Here is a 17,691-nt window from a genome sequence, read left to right on the forward strand (position 1 = left end):
ACCGTGTGTAGGATCAATCTTTTGAATGAACTTTTATCACATTTGATGTAGCACCACCCCTTCTGAATTTCTGCAAAATGGGTTGTCCCCAAATATTAGGGTTTATCAATTTGTTTATCGATGGGATTAGAGATAAAAATTAGGGTTTATCGATTGGGCTTACCTTCAGTTTAGTCGGATAGCATTTAAAAGAATATGGCCGGAGCTAACCGCTAACTTGTACGATGATGTTCTCTGATTCCGCCGGAGAAAGAAGATAACAGATGTGTTCGAACAAGAAGAAGAAGAGATACGTTTTCTCTTTCTCTTTTCTCTCTATTTGTTTTCTCTTGTTATTAGGCGGGGGTATTATTAGAATATTATAAATATAAGGGCAGTTTGGGGTTTAAATAAATATAATTAGGGTGATGTGATCACTTAACAACCCTTTTTAACGGCAAGGGTACGGTTGATAGAATCTTGGGAATGCAAGGGAGGGGAGAGTCATTTCTCAAAACCTAGGGGAGGGGTTTGTCATTAGACCATAATCGAGGGGAGGGGGGAGGAATTTACTCTAAATTAAAAGTCAAGGATTAACGTTCACCGACGGACAAACCACAAAAAGAAAAATAGAGACTGCAAGAGAAATGAAGCTTTTCATATGAATATTGCCGGGGGATCTCGTTATGTGATATACGTATGAACACGAGGTGCCGGCGGACGGGCAGTGGCGAATGAATGTGTTGGGGTTGGGGGTTCAGTTAATATGGAAATCTGAGGTTGGCGAGCTTTCACCTACGCACACTTTCTCACATCCCATGCATGGACCCCACATCTTCTCTCCTTAATAAATGCATCTGTAGGATGATTCCCCATCCTCCCTATGGGTACACAAGTATCTTCTCTCTAATAATTTTTAGATTTTATTCTTATTAAAACGGTAAAGTTTTCTTACACGGTTACTGCTAAATCGTTTGATGGGAAGGCCTCCTATTGAATTAACCATATGCTTAGGTTCGAGCTGTCAAGTGTCAACATCTCCACCCGAAACTATACGAGTGCACAGTTTTAAGGAATTGAAGAATATTATTTTTCATCAAAACTGAATAAAAAATTTGAATTGAAACTAATAATTTAAAGTCAAATTGAATTGAAATAAATCGGTCACTGGAGATCCCAATTCAGAATTCCATATCCATTTACCCATGCAAATAATATCTTACATGAAATTTTCTTCCATGTGCTGGGCTGGGCTTGGCAGTTTTTGAACTGGCCCAGTTTGGGATCCATGCTTGGCCAATATCTCGCAAACCCAGAAACCAACAAAGGATCTAATCTTGTATAAACTTCCACAGAAAATGTTTGTTCTTTCAACTCCTACAAGAAGGATTCATCTTCCGAACCAAATTGTTGAAGTTATGTACACAGCCAACAACAAACACACACTTACAAGTTACAACCTGTAGTTCATCTAGTACAAGGCATAGTTTTCTTAAATCCCTAAAATGGTGTCTACTTCCAAACAAGTATAATGAATCTTAGTGGACTTCCAAAGCTCTTCTGGAGCTCATAAATTACAATTTTGATTTATAGCAGCTAGAACCACAGAATCAATTTTAGTTCATACCACTTACATCACATCTGGTACTACCTTTGTAGCTCCTTCTTCCATCTTCAACGATGCGGCTGCCTGGACCCTTTTCTCGGTCAATTCCTTCGATGTATCATAAGATGCATGAAGCCCAAAGAAGAAATAGTAAATCAAAAGCAGTCCAGTCCATACTCCAAACCTCATAAATGATGGCCCATCAATTGAACCCAAAAGGAAAATGTTAATAGCAATTGAAGCTGAAGGCAACCATGGTACTAGTGGCACTCCCCACACCTTTGGTTGCTTTGCTTGTGGAACAAACCACCACAATGCAATAGTAGCCAATAACCAAATTGGCACGGTTATCGTGTATGCGATCCAACCGTTCATACTCGTAGCCCAGTAAGTAGCGGTCGCGATTGAGGATCCAATCATGAAAACAATGCAAACAATGAATATGTTCCGGTGCTTTGGTTGTGTCACGCCGGTGACATAGTAGCGGCGGACAAGAAGGGCAACGGCAACCATCATAAAGATGAATAGTGTAGAGATGGAGAGAAGGTTGGAGAGGATATCAAGACTTGTGAAGAAGGAAATAATGGCTGTAGCAACTAGCATGACTACAGTGGCATTAACTGGAGTTCCAGTCCTTCCATTGACTTGAGCCAACCATGGAGGCACCATGTGAGTACGAGCAATGTGTGTCAAATACCTTGCCTGACCCACAGCACCAACAAGCAACACAGTGGTCATGCCCTTCAATGCCCCAGCAGCCACAATATACTTAGCCCAATTCATCCCAACTGCTTGGAATGCAACAGAAAAAGGAGCATTTATATCTATTGATCCATATGGTTGCATTAAGCATAATACGATGGCTAGTACGCAATAAGCTGTAGTAGTGATCAACATAGATCCAACCAATCCAATTGGGATATCCCGGCCGGGGTTCTTAGTTTCTTCTGCCAATGTAGACACCGCATCGAACCCAACATAGGCGAAAAACAACACCGCCGATGACTTAAAAACACCTCGAACACCGAATGGTGCAAATGGGGTATAGTTCTTGATATCAGCCTTGGTAAGACCAGCAATTATGATGAAGAGAATGATAATAACATGGAGGATTGAGGCTATGTAATTGAAGCGGGATGAGCCCTTGGTACTATAGACGGCGAGAACACAGATGGCTGCGATGACCACGATGGAAATTGGGTCAAGGTAGCCATAGCTTGAGGTTAGTTGGCGTGTAGCGTCGATGCGAAAATCATTAGGGAGGTGATTGCAAAGGGTGGCAAAGTAGGATGTCCATGACCGGGCCACGGCGGCTCCACCGATGACGTACTCAAGGATGATGTTGCCGGCAGCAATGAAGGCTACAAAATCACCTAACTCCACCCTTAGGTATGCAAAGGATCCACCTGTGTGTGATTACAAAGCAAAAATTAAGTGGTATGGAATTGAACACTCTAATTGACCACATAACCCCATTATCATCCTATATGCAATAACAATTTCCTACATCATCTAGATAAGAAAATAAATTACAAAAACAAGGAGATTTCACAAGACAAGTAGGCATAAAACAAAAATCAAACCTACTTATTTTGTAATTAGTTTACATATCTAAATCTAAGTAGATCTAGGAAATTGTCCACAAGAATTTCAAACTATACATATATTGTGGTTTTTAGAATCTCAGTAAAATATCCAGTTCTAGAAATATCTCTTGTACTGTAGGTATTCTCATTGAGAACTGATAATACCCTACAGGTGCACTAGGGTGATCGTGTATGCACTAGGCCCGATCAAACGGTATGGGGTGTTTCCACCCGAATCACCCTCTCTTACATATTGCATGGATTTGATAATTCTTCAGCCGTGGCGCGGGAGCGAGAGGATACAACCCAACAAAAACAGGGGGTTTTGGGATAAAGATCGTCTCCAGGGAGCAGGTAGTTGTTAGGGTTGCCAGCCATTGGACTGTGCTGCACACATCCCTAGGTGTGCGCCAAGATGTGTACATCACAGTTCAGCCGCTGGATGCCCCCAAGCAGCACCCTGGGCACACGCCTCCCTAGAGACGAACTCAACTTGGGGTTTTGATCGTTTCACAGGCGGGATCCCGCCACGACTGGAGGAGAGCCGAATACCTCCTACATGGGTTAGGATCAACCAAACCCACAACAGAATTTTAAACCCCACTTCTAAACAAAGAAAAAATCACAGAAATAAATAGATGATTCTGATCTGTGAAGAGAAACAGTTTTGTTTCTTCCAAACAGTCCCTAAGGAAAATGGGAGTTTTAAAATTCTGCGAAGATTACCTGCAACTGGAATTTCAACGGCAAACTCAGTGTAGCAGAAGACGGAAAGCATGGCAGAGATGCCCGAGACTACGTAGGAGAGAACAACAGCAGGTCCGGCAACGGAATTTGCCTCAAGACCGGTGAGAACGAAGATTCCGGCACCAATGACGGCGCCGATACCAAACCAGATGAGATCCCACCATGTGAGGTTCCTCTTCATCTCATGTTCACTCCGACCCTTCACTTCGGTCAACTCGGTGACTTCCAGGGACCGAGTGAAAACCCGATCCTTCAATCTCATCCCTGTCTCGCTTAAAGCTCTAGCATAGTTGCTCCAGCTCTTGAAGGATTCCTCAGGGAGAAAATCATCCTTTGAACACGAACATCCTCTACGCTTCACAGCTCCTCCTTCTCTGTAATCACTACTTCCACCCATTTCGTCTCCCAATCTAATTCACCTGTGAAACCTGAAACAATAAATCACAAAATTATTAATTGGTGGAGTTCTAGAGAGATATGGGTTTTATCTGAGAGAAAAAAACAAAAGGATTAAACCCAAAACGGAACACTTCCAAAATTACAGAAAAGATAAGTTAAAGAGGAATAAGTTCCCAAAGATTTCTGTAAGCTCAGAACAGGGGGAGAAAAATGACAAGAAAAGAAGCAATTTTTAAGAAAGATTCAGGGGAGAAGAAGGAACCAGAGGGAGAAATGACAAAAAAAAAGATGCATATTTTTGAGATTCAAAAGAAAGAATCGAGCTTTTTACCTCTAAAAGCAGAGGAATCCCAAGTAAAAACAGACAAAAAGCTCAGAAGATTTCGAGTTCTGTAAAGCAGGACAGACTGTTGTCCTCTGTGCAGAGATACAAATAAAAGAAGTCAAAAGCTTCTGTGAACTGTTAGATCGAAAGTAGCAACCAACCCATAACTACTTATATACACACGAAAACATAATTAACAAATATTTTATCTTTCTTGAAAGATCATAAATCACGCAACTGTGCGCGTAATGCATAATGAATCAATGTGATTAACTCAATGGAATAATTAGATACAAGTTAGTGCTTATAAAAAATAAATAAATAGATACAAGTGAGTATCAAGGAGAAGAAAAGTCATATTCAACTTATAGAATCTATATTAAAAAAAAAAAAAAAATTAATGGGTGGGACTCCGACTCTTTGTGAGGCGGGACACGATCATGCATACGGCAGTGTATGAAAATTTTTCTCTTATCTTAATTTATTGAAAGAAAAAAAAAAAAAAAAACAAGGATTAAAGTTGACCCACGGAAAAAAAAAACAAAACAAAAAACAAAAAAAAATGTTTCACTTGAATATTGCCAGTGGATCTCGTTATGTGATCTGGGTATGAACACGAGGTTTTGCGAGCTTTCTCACGTGGAAAAAGTAAACCAATTTGTATATATATATTTTTTTGTGGTAAAAATTTGTATATATATTTAAAAAACAAGTTTGTGTATATATTCTTACGTACATCTTCTCACATCCCATGTATGGTCCCCACATCCTCTTGTCCTTAATAAATGCCTCTAGGGGGAGCAAAAGAATAAAAAAAAATAACAAAATCTCAAGAGATAAAGTTGATCCAATTAACTGATCGATCCGTATTGATATTAGTATTACTCAATGATGATTGATATCAACACTGATACCATGAACTAAATCTTTCATCTAATACATCGGACAGCTTGCTTTACTACGAGGTGAGCCTTATTGCATTAAGCGGTTAGATATGTTGTTGGTGAAACTTGATTTGGTCTAGAAAGTGCAGTTGAGATTTTCGGAGGGCCGTTTCGGCCTCGAAATGACCTCAAAAATGCTAAAAAATGGCGGGGCTCCAGCCTCTGGCATGGAGTTGTGTTGGGCTCGTCGAGATCTTCGAAATGAGTATTTTTGAGTCATGTGTTATGTTTTGGTCTGGCTCAGTTTTTTGACATTTTTTGGCTAGGGGCATTTGTGTACTTTCTAGGATTAGGATTTTCTTATATATTGTTTTTATCTCTTTGAGATAGGGTTATGAGGGTTTTATAACATTTCCAGAGAAAATAGTGAAACCTGTTCTACTGCTCGATCGTGGACGTAGCTTCTATCTTGGAGGTGAACCATGTAAATCTCTGTGTTGTACGTTGTGTTTGCTCTCTATTCTTCGTTTTTCTTCTACAAATCGTCATTCTGGGCGTTGTTTTCTTAACAAGATAGAATATGACCATCGATAGGATATAAAAGCATTCACAAGAACAACTATTTAGTCTTAGCCTAATTTAATGGGCTCGGCTACATTGAACCTTACCCTTCAATTTGCTCTATTCAAAATTACACTTGATACAAGATCCAAACTATACATATCTTTCATCTCATTATTTCTCTTAAGATCATTTTAGGTCTGCCTCTAGCTTTTTAGTAGCATTTGAGATGGTCAAAAGAAAGAAAGAGCTTACATATGTTACTTGGAAAATCGTAATCATGCACCCAAGAAAAGAGCATGAAACCAACAAGGTTTCCCTATACAAGCAGCATTTGGAGGTCACGATCTTTCTATTTTATATTATAAGGGAAACAGATTGCTCTTGTACAGATTCCTTATACCCTCTTCACATAATAAATAATGGAATCCATATTAATATTTCTCCCTCAAATTTTAAGTGTGTGGAATCCATGTAGATCCCATATAGATGATATTATTTTCCAACCCCTTATTGATCATAATATCCAGATTCTTTCATACACTACCTTTTGTTGGAAGCCCTCTCCCAATATTTTTTTTTTATTTTTTTTATTTTTATTAATATCCTCTCCCAATATTGTAATAGAGAGATTCAGGATAGTTGACCTCTAGTTAATCAGACGGCTATGACTGCCAGGGTTTAAAAAAATAAAATAAAGTTGGACGGTTGATATTCCCCTTCTTTGAAAGCGACAGATTGCACCTTTGTATGGGTTGGCAATGGGAGTAGTGGGTTGATGGGCCCACTAGCCGGTAACATGCATGTGCTTTGGTTTGACATTCGAATTTATATATAGGCTCTTAATTACTGGTAGGTTTTGGTAAAAATCTATTAAATTGTTTGAGTACAACAAAATGAAGGAGTTGACAATGTAACAGGAAGATACCAATACATGGAGACAAGATATGATTGCATAAACTTCACCAAAAAAAGAGATATGATTGAAACATGGAGATAGGTGTGTATATTCATGCACACCTATGGTACGGTACTCTGATAATTAATGTCCACTTTCTCATAATCCTTTCCTTTAGAATTTTTTTTTCTTTCTTAAAAAAAAATGCAATTTAAATTGATATAAATGGAAAAAATATCCTCTACAGTATGGGCATCTTGTGATGCTTTATAGTTTGGGCTTGAGAGTTCGACACGTGGAAGATGAAATATCTAATGGTATCGATCTCAAAAAAAAAAAAAAAAAAAAATTTGGATCAATCGAGCTTGCATCATTGGATGAAGCATCATCCACGTGTCAAACTCTTAGCCCGAATTGTAGAGGATTTTTATCCCATTAATTTAAAGATCTATTTTTATTTTGTTTTTGTCTTCCATTAGTTATTTTGTAAAGACATATTTGCTAGCTTATAGAGAATACATCATTGATCAGTTTTTTAGTTTTAAAAAATTTGGTAAGCACATAAATAATTCACAAATAATACACCAATTCATTACAGATCATCAACGAATATAAGCATTTTACTTAAAATTTAATACATAAGAATGATGTTATCAACCTAATAGATGATGTATGCATATGGACAATAATTTTTTGATGGTTTTTTTTTTTTTGATGGTAGCATATGGAAAACAATTTATGCGTATGATTATAATACTAATAATAAAAAATTATTCAAAATCTCAGAAGTCCACTTTTCAATCCATTCACGACTTTACTTAATGATGATGGCTTTACTTAACAAAACACCTCTCTCTCTCTCTTATGGTTATGCAAGACTTCAGCTAAAGGAGAAAAATATCTCCATATTGCTCTTTTGTTAATTGATGTGTTTGGCTGGCTTTTACATTTCAAGACAAAAAGACTTGGAAGTCAGACACCTTTACTGTATTCACACGTTGAGCGGAAAATGAGTAACGAAAGAAGGAAGGGAATCCCATTTGACCAGCCTTTTTCCTTACATGTCGGAGATGTGAGAGATCTAAAAACAACAAATCAAGATATAAAAGATGGGATCCTCTATAAAGGTTTTCAAACTTAGAACGAGTTAATTCTAAATGCCCCCTGAAAATGATCACACGTACGGTTGCGCCCCTGAACTTTCATTAATGCAATGTGTCCCCTGTTTTCCAAATTAAGTACCAATATGGTTCTTCCTGTTAATCTGAGATGTTAAGTGATGATTGAACCTAGTTTTTGAAAATTTATGAATTATTCTGCCCCTTGATAAGATAAAATTACAAAAATATCTTTATTTGAAAAAATAAAAAAATAAAAAAATAATCTCTGCAACTCATTTTCCCCAATCGTTTAGGATTTGGGGAAGATGAATTTTTGAATTTGAAATAGAACAATTTCCTGCACACTCATCTTCCCCAACAAAAAGAAACGAAGCTATCTACTTGAAAGAAGCAAAGAAATGGAGAAACAATGAATAAATAGCAGAGTATACTGTAGACGGAAGAGGAGAGCAGTACGCATAGGGTTTTGTTACCAATCACAATCGCCCTTAGAGCCGCAATGGTTCAACGATTCTCGCAATCTCGCCTTCAGACTTCAGATTCTGAGTTTTTTGTTTTTTATCTTTTGATTTGGGGATGAGTTGAAGGAAACGGCACAGAATGGGAAGGCCGAAGAGAAAGAGAAGGGGCTTAGGGACTTCAGATCTCCTTGAGTCTTCAACTGGTTTTTTTTTTTTGTTTTTTGATTTGGGGATGATTTGCAGGAAATTCACGAAACGGCGCAGCAGACTTAGTTCCTAATTTTGAGTTGCTTAATCAACTTGGCCGATTTCTGCAACCAGAGCATCTATTGAGTTGTTGTTTTGGAACTCCATTCCCCTGCACCCAGAGCTTCCTTAGATCCTTAAGAGGGCCTGATCTGAGTCTTGTTTTTGAGGAATCAGAAATCTTAAGTTCAACACCTACGATTCTCTGTTTCTTCATTGTTGCACTTCAACTCATTATATCTCAGCAGCCTTGCATCCATCAAGGTTCATATTTGGAGTCTTCCTTCCTACAACCAGGACCTTCCTTTGATCCAAGTTTGACATCAAAATCAGAAGCGTTGAGGCTACTGTAATCGGCTGGGTAGAAATGGAGTCGGATCCAACGGCGATGTTTTGAGGAAATCTACGGCACAGAATGGGAAGGCCGAAGACAAAGAGAAGGGGCTTAGGGACTTCAGATCTCCTTGAGTCTTCAACTGTTTTTTTTTTTTTATTATTTTTTTTTTTTTGATTTGGGGATGATTTGCAGGAAATGCAGGAAAGGGCGCAGAGTGGGAAGAGTGGAGAGAGGAAGAAGATGGAATCTGCAGACCCAGTCTCGTTTCTCCATTGTGAATCTGTTTGATTTTGAAAATAGGGTTTTGCCCTTCAAACTCCAATTTCTCCGGCATCTGATTCAAGAATTCATCTTCCCCAAATCCTAAACGATTTGGGGGAGATGAGTTGCAGGTTTTTTTTTTTTTTGTTTTTTTCAGTAAGGCCATTTTGGTCATTTTACCCATAAGAGCAGAATGGTCCATCAAAGTTCAAAAATTGGGATCCATTATGTTGTAACGTCTCAGACTAACGGGAGGAACTATATTGGTACTTAGTTTGGAAAGCAGGGGATATGTTGCATTTGTGAAAGTTCAGGGGGGCAACCGTACGTTTGGCCATTTTCAGGGGGGCATTTGGAATTAACCCACTTAGAATTGGACTCAGGAATCCATGGTTTTAGTGCATGGTATTGGAACGGTTATCGGCAACATGGAAAACCGATACGATATAGATACGGTATCGATCAGGATCGATTGTATTGGACAAAATTATCCTTTGATTTCCTAAAAACATAAGTTTTCAAACCATTTTACCCCTTGTTCGTATCGTGCTACCGATACGATATCGGCACGGTATCGGTATCGATATCGATGACTAGCAAAACTGGTATGTATCACCCAATACGGGTGAGTCAGGAGGAATTGGTGGACCTAGCCTAGTTCTGGTTTAAATAGTTTTGAACCAACTCATTTATATATTTTAGGACTTGGGATCAGGTAATAGAGGATGGATTGTTGCCAATTTGACTCGACTTTCACTTACTATTAGGTTTGATTTAGAGATGAAAATGGATCGAATACGGATTGGATGTAATCGAGTCCAGATATCCTTTGGTTAGATACGGAAACACATGTGAATCGAATTTGGATTTACGATTATCCTTTTACATTCCAGTTTGGTTTAACCCGTATACAATGTCCTTATGTCTCTCAGTTGTTTTAGCTCATTTTCTCATTCTCTAGAAGTTATCGAATCTTTAAGAACTCCAATGATCATTAGTTACTTTAATTTTTATTGTTTGGATATCTATTCGAATCGGATAGATTATGTTTTGGATTATCCGAATTCGGATACCTCTGACAGGATATGAATACCTTAAATGGATACGGATGCGAATCGAATTTGAATCTTTAACTATCCATTCATATCCATAGTTTGATTGTTAGAATAATACTCATCTCGAGTCATCAACTTATTATAAATTGAAAAATGAGTTTAATATTTGACTACACTTTAGGATAGTATTTTCTTGCTTTTTTAATATTATCATAGATGTAGTACCTAAGGCAGAATGCATCCTGACTCCACATGGAAAAAATAAAATAAAATAAAAATTAGGGATGTAAACAGAGCCCATGGAAAAAATAAAATAAAAATTAGGGATGTAAACAGAACCCATATACATTGTCTATGGATATAATTTTTTCTATATTGTTGTTTTTCTTTTAAGATTCAAATGTATACATATATAAGGTATGGTTACATTATCTATTTAGGTTCTTTTCTTAATATGATATATTTGTAGGGTGATCTTCAACATTGAATTCTAATGCCAATGCCATGAAAAACATGGCAACCAATTCATGTTTCCAAGCTTAACAATACATCCCAATTGATATCTGTTATGTGGCAATTGGATCCTCAAATGTGATTTAGTCTTATCATGTCCTATCTATCTATAAAATTTATTTCAATCAAAGTTATAAATATAAAAGAAGTAAGTCAAAATATGGATTTTGGTAAAAGTAAAAATTAGACATGTGATGGATTGAATTTAAATGCAGAATTTGATATGCAATTAGTCCAAGAGAAACCCTACCCATCCCTATGGTCAGAAATTACCACACCATTTGTATGTGGAGAAAATCAGCTTGGATGTGTTATTAAGCTTAGCAACATTTGCACTGCCGTATTTATTTGTACTAAAAATTTAAAGAGAAACCCTTTAAAATTTTTTTAAAAAATTGTTTATTTTTCTCTTTCTTTAAAAAAATAATTTAATTATTCTCTGTGAGAAGGTATAAAGTTGCCCTAACGGCTCGAAAAACCCTTGCCCTGAAATTATATTAGCATTAAAAACAAAAAAGAGAGGAGCTATAAAATATCCTGCAACCATCTATGAACCATAAATTGAGTAAGTATTAAAAATAAAAAATAAAAAACCATCATCCAATATTAAATTTGTACATCCTCCTTTCATTCTTGGATCCTTTAGCCAAAAAAAAATAATTTAATACTGATTCCCAATATATTGAGACCTCACGAGTAATCTATCCACACCTCTCGTCCCTTTCCTTCCTCCTCTCTTTCTTTCTAGATAGGATTTATTTATTTATTTGAATAGGTAGACCCAAGGAGAGTTGTACTTGTGACCTTTGAAATATGAGCATGACTTATTTTGTATTAAGCAAGAGAGTGACATGAAGTGGAAAAGTAGAAGAAACCCAAGTCCTCCTCCTAAGAGCTTCATTCATTCAACTTCTTAAACACCTAATGCCCTAATGACTTATTTTGTATTAAGCAAGGGAGTGACATGAAGTGGAAAAGAAGAAGAAACCCAAACCCTCCTCCTAACAGCTTCATTTTTTAATAAAAATTTATTGAATATTAAAAAGAGGGCAAACACGCCTAAAGACAGACTAAAGGCAAAGAAAGCTAAAGCTAAAAAGGGGGATTCAAGCCTACAAAAAAATTGGCAAAGGCAACAAGCCACTAGCTTATCCAAGAGAAATAATAAAATAAGGCCCAAGTGTCTGTATATATATATATATATATATATATATATATATATATATTTATATAACACTACGAGATTGCCCTGAAAAAAACAAAGTAAAGGCTGGGCATGTTGCCGATGTCTCTCTCTTTCTCATCCCTTATGGAAATGATCCCCTACTCTTCCCTTCCTATCCTCTCCATTGGGCATAGCCGCTAGCTCCAGGAATTAAGGCCAGAGGCGTGCCCAACCTTCTTCCAACCTAAGCCTATCTATTTCTCATCCCTTATGGAAACTTCTAGAAGTTAACTCGGCCATATCCCACTACACTTGTTACTAGAAGAATTGAATAAAAACAGAACAATGCTATGTATCCTATAACATTTGACTCACTTCTATCACAACCATAACTGTTTAATTTGTTAGAGAAAAAAGAATGCTGCCTGGCTGTGTGGCTCCTACAGAGCTACACCAGTGTGGGGGGTAATGAGAACTCATGCATAGGTATCAATATAGATGAGATTTTTTATTTTCACAAGAGAGGAGTTGATAATTTCGCACACTTCTATGTCTGGGTGCAGGGTTCAAGCGATTCGACTTTCTTTTTCCCTTTTTTTAGAATAGATTTTCTATCAAAAGAAAGAAAAAAGATTTCTTATCTTTTGGATTTCAGCTGAAGACTGATTATTAAGGGCAAGAGATCACTGCCTGGTAGTGTGGCCCCTACACTAGTGTGGGGGTAAGGGTGTTAATTGGTTCGGTTATCTATTTAAATCCCTAGTTGGGACCAATGCCACTATTAGTAGATTTAGGAGTTACTTTAAAAAACACAAAAAATTGCTTGGAATCAATCTATCAAATATCATAGTAGTGTAATAAAAACAAATCCCAAAAGATAGTGACTTTTACGCCAAAACAAACGGAGCCAATGTGTAAAACCAAAATGGAACTGAATAATAGTTCTTTAAAACAAAATTAACACCATTAATTTAGATGGTGTATATTATAGGAGTTGTATTAATGTTTCAATTAAGGCAATGTTTGATATGTATTCTCGAAATACATTCTAAGTCGATTTCACATCCTCAAACAATGAAAACAACTATTTTTATCATCTGAAAATGAAAAATCAACATAGCATTTCTTCAAAGAATGCATACCAAACAGTGCCGAAATAAACATCCATTATTGACTTTAGAAAACCTCTCACTCTCAATTATTAAAGACTTCAGCTAAAGAGTGTTTGGTGGCTGCCTCAACTTTATTGTGTTCACACGATTTGCAGAAAATTTTATATCACTAAATAAAGTAATGATACATAAAAGAAACAAAAGATAGGGTTGGTTACCCTATATTCAACGATAAGGAAGATAATCCCATTTGACCAACTTTTCCTTTATCGTCGGAGACGTGACAGATATGAAAATCAAATCAAAGATACTAAAGAAAACAATCCTCCAAAGGTTTTGAAACTTGGAATCGAACTATGGATGGTTGGGAATCGGTCGACCTGGCCGATTCTGGTTCAAAACCAACTCTCTATATATATATTTTTGGACTTGTGATCAGGTAACAGAAGATGAACTGTTTCCAAGTTGAACCAGCTAAACTGATCTGAGTTTAGATAGTACTTGCCCAAGTCCTGTTCCTATCTCTGACTAACAAAATAAATAAATAAATAAAAAAGGCAGAAACACTTAACCGATCTTCTTGAGTCACTAACTTATTCTACTGGGTTGTTTACTACTAAATCAGTCTGGGATCTTATTCGGAATAAAGTAAGAAAAGTGGAGTGGTCTGCTACGGTTTGATTTTCTGAAAATATTCTAAGACAGTCTTTTACCACTTGGAGATGCATTGTGGATGCATGCTATGGCAACCAAGGACCAGCTTATTTGACGACAGGTGGGGATAAATCCTAATTGTGTTTTTGTTGAGCTGGTTTGGAGAGTCGGAACAATCTTTTCTTGATTGTTCTTTCACTTAAAAAATATAGGGGGATATTCTCTCTTCTTGTACCCAAAGTAGAAGACAAGTTCAAAATGTGGAAGATGAAGTTGTTTAAATTAGATATAAGTTCAGTGAAGATGACCTCATTCAAAAAATTGATAAGTTGGTCTTTTGTTCTACTATTCAGCATGTGTGGCAAGAGAGGAATTTTAGATTGTTCCGTAATAAGACAAGAACAAGACCCCAAGGCCCAAGCTGTTACTGCAATTAAAGAAGATGTGCTTTCTAAGTGTACCTTCATTTCTCTTACTGTGATTTACACCCCTAGAAATCAGTTTTTTGTTGATAGTTGGGGAATTAATGGGACTTAACTCCTCTCAGGTTCCCTGCCTGGTTAGGTTCGTAGGTTCCTCTCATAGGGGACCAGAAATGACGACCTCACCCCCTGGCCGAACACACTACCCAGGTGGGGTGAGGTTGTCATTTCCGCCCTCCCCATGAAAGGAACCTACGAATTTGACCGGGCAGGGAACCTGAGAGGAGAAAAATTCGAATTAATGTGCATTGGATTCCTACTGTTCCGAAGGCATGTTCATGGTTTCGACCTCCTCAGTCTATGTTTCCTTTGCATTGTGACGGTTCTCTATCCCAAGAAAAGTAACTTATGGGGCTGATTCGTGATGCTATGGGTCTCCCCATTATTGCTTTTGCATGTGTGGGTATAAATAGATCAGTCCTTTCTATGGAGTTGTACACCATCTCCTGGGGTATGACTTTATGTATTAAAAAAGGTTTCTATGACGTGTCCATTCGGTCAAATTCTAAATTGGCTGAGGACTTGCTAAATAGAAAGATTAAAGGTCCTTGGGCATTGCAGTGGTTGAAGGTCAAAATCCATAATTTGAGTGCCTCTCTTTCTTCGATGGAATATAAGCATGTGTGGAGAGAGATGAATCAAGTAGGAGATTACATTGCCTCCTTACCTACGGATGATGTGGAGACTATTCTCCAACCGGTTGACTTCCCGGAGGAACTTTATAAATTGGTTAAGGGAGGTGCTGATTTCTGTATATATCTACTATCAGTTGTAACTTCCTTGTTTTTGGCACTTTGATTGATGTGGGGCCTATCCCATTTTAGTTAAGGGCTCCCATTTTCCTCTTTAAGCCTATTTTAAAGGGGTTCTAGGAGGCTTCCTTTTTTTTCTTTCGTATATTTATTTTTTCCTTTCCCTTTTTTTTAATATAATTTACTTATCCAAAAAAAACTTATTATTAATTGAAAAATGAGTTTATTTATGAGACTACACCACATTAATATGCTTTTCTTTTAAATATTATCAAACATATGATTTCATCAGATTCTTATTACAGATTCTAATGGATTCGGAGTAGATATGATTTCATCCCAGACGGCAACCAAACGAAGACTTATAAGAAAGTCAAAAAAAATAAATAATTATCTCTGATTTTTTTATTGAGAAAATCTTGTTGTAACTCAACAAGATTATAATTTTATTTTTTTGCCTTTTAGTATTATAATAAATTTTCTTTTCAATGAAGGTAAATCTTGTCATTTCACATAAAAACTGCATTAAATAACTTTTTTTTGGTAAATGCATTAAATAATTTTTACGGCTAAGACAATGAACAATTAAAAGAAAGATATAACTTCTTAGTTAACCACTTTGGACAGCAAGTTGTTCCCTTGTGTTTTTTTTTTGGTTTTTTGGGGTGTATAAAAAACCCAATACTCAACTTGAAATTATTCAATCTTAAAACTTTATTTGCACGCGAAGATGGTAAGGAAAACAAAACGAAATGATTTTATTAATTACAAGTGACAACCAAATACAGCCTAAAGACCAATATCACCTTAAACTTTGTATACAAACAAGGACTGAAAGCCTCAGTTATGACTAAGAGCACAAATGCTAGTTAGAGAGATTTAAAAGATGGAATAATTTCATCCATAGATAGCAACCAAACAGCAACCAACATTAAAGGACAAAGAAGTTTACATTTGACTTCACTTGGAATGACGTAGCAAATCAAAACTGTCACGTCCATTTCCATTGAGTGTAATCAAACTTGGAGTTAGTAGCGCTGTGTTTGGTTGATGTCTGGATTGGAATGAAATTATTTCATGTTTCAAGATGGGCTTATCTTATCATGGTAAGCATGTGGCACCTTGGATGGAAAGACACCTTATTTAGAGCAAGATAAGGTTTAGGATTCTCTATACATATAGATATTTTGTTGAGGTGATGTTTCCTTTTAGTTGCCAATAAAAAGAAGGTTGCCTTATTGACCAAATATCTAGGCATAGTTGAAATGCCCAATTCAATTCTTCACGTGGAGATATAAAGATTTAAAACAAGGGAAAAGAAATGTCACTTGGTCAGACAGTGCAGCATGTATGTATATCGGTCATTTTGCATGAGGTTGTGTCTGGGCTTAGATACACATCGTGCTACATAATCAGTTAGCATTCTTTCTCCTTCAAAATAATTATGAAATTCATTTGTTTAATAATTTTAATTAATTATAGGGTTTTCTTCTCAGTTACTATGCCTTATTGAAGTATATATAATGTTTTATTATTTATCACATGGCTTAGTCCATGTAATAGAGGATCAGAGTCACCGGACAAGCATCTCATTGGTACAATTACAGCTTAAAATGAGTAAAGGAAGTAGCTAAAATGACAAAAGATGCTATTTTATATTTTATATTCATCTTTATTTGACGACAATTTGATAATTTTACTATACTTTTGAATCAGAGTATGAGCAGCTTTCTTTGTTTACTTTGGACTAAGATTTAGCTATAGATATGTATGTGGGGTCCTCTATCACATGGACTAACCCATGTACTGCCAAGTGGCAAATAGTGAAGTACAAGTGTTATACTTCACTAGGCCTGTGACGCCTACAAGGACCCTTAATTATATTGGTGTAAAAACTCCATACATGAAAGGTTATATGTTTGAAATAAAACAAAGAAGAAATTTCCTACATCAACAACCATATAAAATATATATAATAATATCTCTACGTAGGAGGAGTTATTTCTACATCAAAAACACCTAAATGTTTGCCACTTGGAAGGTGTCATGGCAATTTCAACCATGTAGATATATAAATAAAGTTGTGAAATTGGCTACAAATTCAAATTTCAGACTTTGATTCCATGGTAGTCTTAAAATTTTCAATGCTTTATTTTGTCACTTGACAAATATACTGGAATTGAAATTCAACCTATAGAAAGAGACTACTGTGCCACATGGTATAACTGAGTTTGGTTCCTTTGCACGTACCAATAGGTGAACGTACATGTGAGAGCCAACCACTTAGTCCGATTTTTACCATTTACGAGGGGAGGAGGGGTATTTATGGAAACAAAATTAAAATGTCATTGGCTCTGAGATGTACATTCACCTGTTGATACATGCAGATGATCCATTCTTGGTATAACTTGGGGTGTTGGTGTAGACAGACCTTCTACAACTACCTGGTGTAGAGAACCAGCCCTCCAAGATGAAAGCCCAAATTGGAGACGTGGCTTATCCATGGGTATATGACCCATATCTAATGGTTGGTTTGTCAAAACCAGC

At 36.6% G+C, this 17,691-nt stretch overlaps 1 protein-coding gene across 1 annotated transcript; it reads right to left on the reverse strand.

Moving 5' to 3' along the window:
- Nucleotides 1-1,360: 1,360 nt before the first annotated feature.
- On the reverse strand, nt 1,361-4,350 carry LOC122640737 (cationic amino acid transporter 1-like). Its single transcript, XM_043833981.1, has 2 exons — nt 3,898-4,350; nt 1,361-2,991 (listed from the first exon to the last, which is right to left on the reverse strand). The coding sequence occupies exons 1-2, from the start codon at nt 4,313-4,315 to the stop codon at nt 1,610-1,612; spliced, it is 1,800 nt and encodes a 599-aa protein (XP_043689916.1). The 5' UTR covers nt 4,316-4,350; the 3' UTR covers nt 1,361-1,609.
- Nucleotides 4,351-17,691: the final 13,341 nt, after the last annotated feature.

Source organism: Telopea speciosissima, chromosome 9 (genome assembly GCF_018873765.1).
Source record: "Telopea speciosissima isolate NSW1024214 ecotype Mountain lineage chromosome 9, Tspe_v1, whole genome shotgun sequence".
In the NCBI taxonomy this organism is placed as follows: Eukaryota; Viridiplantae; Streptophyta; class Magnoliopsida; order Proteales; family Proteaceae; genus Telopea; species Telopea speciosissima.

Coding starts and splice junctions, on each gene's coding strand:
- LOC122640737 (XM_043833981.1), bottom strand. CDS start 4,315: ATGGGTGGAAGTAGTGATTACAGAGAAGGAGGAGCTGTGAAGCGTAGA. Junction 2,992..3,897: donor CGTTGAAATTCCAGTTGCAG/GTAATCTTCGCA, acceptor AATCACACACAG/GTGGATCCTTTGCATACCTA.